Here is a 7,500-nt window from a genome sequence, read left to right on the forward strand (position 1 = left end):
CCTCCCTCCACTCTCTCTCACCTCCTCCACACTCTTCACCTCCTCCACACCTCCACCTCCTCCACACTCCTCCACCTCCTCCCACACCCTCCACCTCCTCCACACTCTTCACCTCCCTCCACACCCTCTCTCACCTCCTCCACACTCTTCACCTCCTCCACACCTTCCACCTCCTCCACACTCTTCACCTCCCTCCACACTCTTCACCTCCTCCACACTCTTCACCTCCTCCACACCTTCACCTCTCCACACCCTCCCACCTCCTCCACACCTCTTCACCTCCTCCACACTCTTCACCTCCTCCACACTCTTCACCTCCTCCACACCCTCCACCTCCTCCACACCCTCCACCTCCTCCACACTCTTCACCTCCTCCACACTCATCACCTCCTCCACATCCCTCTCCACCTCCTCCTCACTCTTCACTCCCTCCACACTCTTCACCTCCTCACACCTTCCACCTCCTCTACACCCTCCACCTCCTCCACACCCTCCACCTCCTCCACACCTCACCTCCTCCACACTCTTCACCTCCTCCACACTCTCCACCTCCTCTCACACCCTCCACCTCCTCCACACCTCCACCTCCTCCACACCCTCTCACCTCCTCCACACCCTCCACCTCCTCCACACTCTTCACTCCTCCACACCTCACCTCCTCCACACCCTCCACCTCCTCCACACTCTTCACCTCCTCCACACTCTTCACCTCCTCTACACCCTCACTCCTCCACACCCTCCACCTCCTCCACACCCTCCACCTCCTCCACACTCTTCACCTCCTCCTACACCCTCCACCTCCTCCACACCCTCACCTCCTTGCTCTCTTTAATTCTCTCCCTGTATCTGTGTCATGTGGTTCAGTCTTCAGATCATCCTTCACCTCCTGCTCCCTGCAGTCTCCCACAGTGAGATTCTCTCACCTCATCCTCATCTGTGTGTGTGTGTGGGTGTGTGTGTGTGTGTGTGTGTGTGTGTGTGTGTGTGTGTGTGTGTGTGTGTGTGTGTGTGTTGTGTGTGTTAAGCAGTGCTATCCAACCCCCCCCCCCCCCCCCCCACCACCACCACCGGACTATCTATTGAGCTGATAGTCAAAGGCCATTTTGTTCCTTGATAATAAATGATGGTTTTTCGTTTCATGTTTCTCATTTCATGTTTCTTTAATCTGCCCACAGAAAAGAGTGCTCCAAAACAAAGAGAACTGATCTCCATCTCTCTCTCTGCCCTCCATCTCTCTCTCTCCCTTCCTTCTATCCTCTCCCCCACCTCTCCTCTCTCTCCACTCTCTCTCCTTCTCCCTCTCTCTCAGGGTGATGTTGGCAGAGAGGAAGGGAACAGAAGAACTGTTTGCTGTTAAGATCTTGAAGAAGGATGTGGTCATTCAGGATGATGATGTGGAGTGTACCATGGTTGAGAGAGAGTTCTGGCACTCGCAGGGAAACCCCTTTCCTCACCCAGCTCCACTCCTGCTTCCAGACCATGGTATGCAGCCTTCTGTCGTCCCTCTCCTCCCCTCTCCGCCCCCTTCCCGCCCCTCGCCTCCCCTCCTCGTCCGCCCCCTCATCCTCCCTCTCCTCCCCTCCCCTCTCCTCCCCCTCCCCTCCCCGTATGCCTCCCCTCTCGCCCTCTCCGCTCCGCAGTCCCCTCGCCTCTCCTCTCCTATCCCCCTCTCCTCCCCTCCTCCTACCCCTCGCCTCCCTCTCCTCCCCCTCCCTCCCTCCCCTCCCCTCTCCTCCCCTCTCCCTCCTCCACCTCTCCCCCTCTCCTCCCTCCTCCTCTCCTCTCCCTCCCCTCTCCTCCCCTCCCCCTCCTCTCCTCCTCTCCTCTCCCTCACCCACTCCTCCCCTCTCCTCTCCTCCCCTCTCCGCCCTCACCCTCTCCTCCCTCTCCTCCCCTCTCTACTCCTCCCTCTCCCTCTCCTCCCCTCTCTCCTCTCCTCCCCTCCCTCCTCCCCTCTCCTCTCTCCCCTCTCCTCCCCTCTCCTCTCCTCTCCTCCCCTCCCACTCTCCTCTCCTTCCCCTCTCCTCCCCCTCTCCTCTCCTCTCCTCCCCTCCCCTCTCCTCCCCTCTCCTCCCCTCTCCTCCCCTCTCCTCTCCTCCCCTCTCCTCCCTCCTCCTCCCTCCCTCTCCTCCCCTCCCCCTCTTCCTCTCGCTCCCCTCTCCTCCCCTCTCCTCTCCTCTCCTCCCCTCTCCCCTCTCCTCCCCTCTCCTCCCTCCCCTCCCCCTCTTCCTCTCTCTGCCTGTGTGCCACATTCCTGGTTATATAAATGCAGGCGTGGGCAAGCATGTCCCTTTGCATTTTTTAACTTTCATCACATCACACAGACACAAGAATACACAAACCTACATATACACACACTTACACGCACACCTACATATACACCACACTTACACACACACCTACATATACACACCCACATGTGTGTACGTACATGTGGGTGTGCCCATGTGTGTGTGTCTGAGTGTATGAGTGTGGCTCTGACTGTGTGTGTGTGTGTGTGTGTGTGTGTGTGTGTGTGTGTGTGTGTGTGTGTGTGTGTGTGTGTGTGTGTGTGTGTGTGAGGCCAACAGGGAGGTTCTGTGTCACACTCATCTGTAAGTGCAATGATGCAGCAATGTGGGACTGACAGCAACAGCATTGCTTTTCCTACACACACGACGAACACAGACACACAAACACAGGCACATAGGCACAAACACATGCAAACACACGCATGCGCATTTGTGTGTATGAACACAAACAGTTTATTTCACACACACACACACACACACACACACACACACACACACACACCACACACACACACACACACACACACAAACCACACAATTACGCCTTTCACACAGACACATGCACAATTACACATTCGACCCACACACATACATACATTCATAATGATGCTTTCACACAACACACACAGACATGCACACAATAGTCGTGAGCTGAAACAGAAGTAGGGAAATGAGGCTCGGAGAAGGGGAGGAGCATTGTGATGTCACAGGTTGGAAGCTCATTTCTTGATGTTTCAGATGAATATGTTGAGATAAATCCCTACAAATGAACATATTGAGATGAATCCCTTCCTTACTGCTGACCTGCAACCTGCCTGTCGGATCCAGTGAAACACTGACTGGCAGTGCTAAACCATGGTCATGCTTAAGATAATACTGACAGTAGCGGGGGGCAGCACACTCGACCTGTTGATCTGCTGTGTTCATTCAGATGGTGCAGTTACACAGGGCAGGCATGTCCTACAGTCTGTCATTTACTGAGCAGACATTGAGTGTGTCGTGGCACATGCGCTTTTGTCTGTGTGTGTATGTGTGTGTGCGCGCGTGCGTGCGTGCGTGTCTGTGTGTGTGTGCGTGCGTGCATGCATGCGCGCGAGCGTGTCTGTGCGTGTGTGTGTGTGTGTGTGTGTGTCTATGTGTGTGTGTGTGTGTATGTGTGTGTGCATGCGTGTGTGTGTGTGTGTGTGTGTGTGTTGCCTGTCTGTGTGTGTCTGTGCGTGTCTGTGCGTGTGTGTGTGAGTGTGCATGAGTGCCTGTTTAAATCTCTGCCTCAACATCCCGATGACTCATGCGGTGACTGATATGCCTCTGTAAGAAAGGGCTAGTTTTCCACCAGTGGTTCTTAATTCAGATTCAGACACCAGATTCAGGCAACAGATGCAGATCTCCATATTCATGTATCATATTCAGGTGTTCAATGCAGGTTTCAGATTCAGGGTTCAGTTTAATATTTCATACTTAGGTATAAGGTTCAGTATCAGGTTCAGTCTCGAAATGCAGGTTCAGATTTAGATATAATTTAGAGATTCTGATTCAGGTGTCTGATTCAGGTATCAGATATAGCTGTCTGATACAGGTATCAGATGGAAGTTTTAGAATTCTTAAGAAAATGAATCCTTAAGAAGTATATATCCTTGCACCCCCCACTTGGCTGTGGTCAAGGGCAGAACCCAGGCAGAACTGGGCAGAACCATGCTGAACCATGGTGTATGCACAAACGCATGATGATAATGGAATAGAATAGAATAGCATTTATTAGTCATTGCACAACAAGGAACAACGAGATTGGGGCCACGGTGTAAAGCAGCGCCATCCCAGGGGCGGCCGCAGCGTCATAAGCGCTGAGGGATGTGGGCGTGAAAGGCCGGGGTGCTGTGTGGAAGGCCTTGCGTCTCACTGTTTGTGAGTTTTATCTGTGGTTTTGTAAGCAGTCATGTGTTTGTCCCTGCAGGACCGACTGTACTTTGTCATGGGAATACATTAACGGAGGAGACCTAATGTACCAGATCCAGCAGGTCGGGCAAATTCAAGGAACCCCATGCTGTGTGAGTACTGACACTTTGTCACTGCTAGCCTCTTGTGTGAGTATTGGTATAGTAGTTCATTGCTTGCATCCCATTATAATATTATTTTGATGCCATGCTAACTTATTGCTACTCTCTCATTAACATCCTGTGTGAATGTTGATGCTATGCTAGCTCATTGCCATGGTGTGTGTCAGTTACTGTGTTGTGTGAGTGCAGACACTACACTAGACCAACACTAGCCTCCTCGTTAGCATGCTGCTAACACAGTGTAGAGCAACCAAGCATTGCCCAGTGACACACACACACCCACACACACACACACACACACTCAGAGCCACACTCATACACTCAGACACACACACATGGGCACACCCACATGTACGCGCACACGCACACACACACACACACACACACACACACACACACACACACACACACACACACCACACACACTCAATGAAGGGTAACTGAGTCAGACTGCAAGGAAAGCCCGAAACATGCAGCAGGAGTGAGTGAGTGAGTGAGTGAGTGAGTGAGGTGAGTGAGTGAGTGAGTGAGTGAGTGAGTGTAGTGTGTGTGTTGTGTGTGTGTGTGTGTGTGTGTGTGTGTGTGTGTGTGTGTGTGTGGTGTGTGTGTGTGTGTGTGTGTGTGTGTGTGTGTGTTATTGATTTGTGTTCTGGAGTATATGTACTGTAGTGCTGTTGTTACTGTGACAGCATAACCTGCAACTGGCCAGCTCTCTCTGTTTCTCTCTTTTCTATCTCTCTCTCTCTCCCTCTCTCTCTCTGTTTCTCTCTCTCTCTCTCCTCCCTGCTGTTTGATAAGGTGGGAGTGAACAGAGGTGTGAGAAGAGACAGAACAGGAAGGGAAGGCCCCATTTCCCCACTACATGGCCCTGTCTGGTCTGTTTTACACCAAACTCCTCAGGCTGGTTTTCAAGTTAGAGATTACTTCCCGAACAGAAGGGCACAGCATGAGCAGTGAGTGGGTGGATAGACCCTCTGTGTGTCCTCCTCTGACAGGAGAACAGCACTGCTAGACAGCACAGCGAAAGAGAGAGACAGTGAGAGAGAGAGAGACTGAGAGAGAGAGAAAGACAGAACACATGAAGAAATGGAGAAAAGGGGTAGAAAGGAAAGAGGAACAGCAGGAGACAGAAAGAAGGAACAATGGATTAGAAGCTGCAAAAGGTGACAGCTGACCTTTCAGTGACCTTTTGATGACCTTTTGGACACATCCCTCTTTCTCTCATCTCCCTTTCCTTTTCTCTTTTGCTCCAGTGAACTCCTTCACTGCTTCACTACTTGCTCCTCAGCAGCATGGAAAAGGAGAAATTCAGAGGAAGAAATGAGGAGAGAGAGAGAGAGAGAGCAGAGAGGAGAGAGAGAGAGAGGGGAAAAGAAAGACTGGAAACAAAGAGGAAAAGAAAGACAGAGAGGAAAAGAAACAGAACACAATGCTTAGGATGTAGTCCCTGACCAATAAATGTTATTTTCATCATCACCGCGATATGAACATGTGCTATAAACACATCACAAATGATGCAACGAGTATGACAAATTCACATGCATGGCACATGCAAATAAAATGATTTTTCTTACTTGACCTATTAGGTGAAACATTCACAGTATCTGACCAATCATATTAGGCTCCACCCAGCTGCCCTTCCTGCTCTTTATAAGCCTGTTTTGCTGTCTTGGCAACGTTGCCGTTCGTTTGTCCTCATTAGTGCACTCTTATGTTCGGTTAATTCTGGTTTGTTTAATTAAACTCTTACATGCAGACACGTGTTTGCTTCCTCTCATGTCGCTGCAAGTTCTACGCCTATGACATTGAGTTTAACAGAAATGTATTAAAGGGGGCAGGAGAAAGTTGTATAGTTTTTGTAGTTAAATTGTCTTATTTACATGACTGTTCTTTTAATTGGTTGGATATTCATGTGCAACTTGCTAAATAAAAGTTTGTTTGAAATTAGCATGTTAGCAGTGTACCTTTTAAAGCAGAAAAGACATATGGGGCTGTATAGCTAATATGCACACTTATGAATTTGTTCATTTATGAGTGACTGTGGTGGAGTGATGTGGAGAGATGGCATTTAACTCAGTGTTAATGTGCTTGTACAGGAGTGTGTGCACACAGAGGTGTTGAACCATGCTGGCGGATTAGACAGGATGTACATTTAGAATTTTTGGACTGCATTCTGTTTTCCGTCTCCACGTTGGTGTTGAACTACCTGTGTGTGTCTCACTGTGCACCCACCAATGGACTAGCGGATAACACTACTGCAATCCCAGTCAATGCAGGCAACACAACACACACCCTCCTCTCTGAGGGGCGGTGGTGAGGTGCTTTATGCTTAATTACGCTGGGTATGAGATGCGAAGTGTTGGGGTCAATATGATGAGGTCTATAGTGTTGGGGTGTACAGTGTTGAGGTCTATAGTGTTGGGGGTTTGGAGTGGAGTCTGTCTCTTTTCTCTCCTTCTCCTTCACTCTTTTTCTTTGTTCAACAGCAAACACAGGGAGAGAAAGAGGCGAAGAAGAATCTCTCTCTCCACACTCACAGAGAGAACTGTCTTCTTAACCTGTGTGTGTGTGGTGTGTGTGTGTGTGTGTGTGTGTGTGTGTGTGTGTGTGTGTGTGTGTGTGTGTGTGTGTGTGTTTAGGTTCTATGCCGCAGAGATCGCCATAGGCCTTTTCTTTTACACTCAAAGGGGGATTATCTACAGGTGAGTATGGCATGTCAGTCAGATCTCAAACCCACACATATACACACCCACCACAGACACCGACACACACACAACACATGCAGACCACGCACCACACAAAACACATGCAGACCACGCACACACAAAAACACAATACAGACCACACACACCACTCACCTACACACACACACACACGCACACACACACACACAAAACACATACAGACCACACACACACACACACACACACACACACACCACACACACACACACATCTTTAGTCACATGCTGCTATCAGAAGGCAGTAGATCACAGTAATCGTACAGAGCAGGCAGCTGTTTGGAATGGTCTCCTTAACCTGCTGTCACACACACACATACACACACCGCACACACACCTCCCTCCTCTCCTGTGCTCCTATCATGACACATTTGGTATTGCACTAGTCCATATTAACTCTGAGGTTCTGAAGTGA

The 7,500-nt window shown here is 50.1% G+C and overlaps 1 protein-coding gene across 1 annotated transcript in view; it reads left to right on the plus strand.

Annotated features, from left to right (window-relative positions):
• The window catches only part of prkcbb (protein kinase C, beta b), a 117,245-nt gene that overhangs the window by 81,331 nt on the left and 28,414 nt on the right, over positions 1 to 7,500 (plus strand). The window contains 7 exon segments of the mRNA XM_076995982.1: positions 1,310 to 1,413; positions 1,416 to 1,439; positions 1,442 to 1,482; positions 4,243 to 4,263; positions 4,265 to 4,309; positions 4,311 to 4,336; positions 6,985 to 7,047. Of these exon segments, the coding sequence (XP_076852097.1) occupies positions 1,310 to 1,413; positions 1,416 to 1,439; positions 1,442 to 1,482; positions 4,243 to 4,263; positions 4,265 to 4,309; positions 4,311 to 4,336; positions 6,985 to 7,047 (324 nt within the window).

The sequence above is a fragment of the Brachyhypopomus gauderio genome, chromosome 2 (assembly GCF_052324685.1).
Source record: "Brachyhypopomus gauderio isolate BG-103 chromosome 2, BGAUD_0.2, whole genome shotgun sequence".
Lineage (NCBI taxonomy): Eukaryota > Metazoa > Chordata > Actinopteri > Gymnotiformes > Hypopomidae > Brachyhypopomus > Brachyhypopomus gauderio.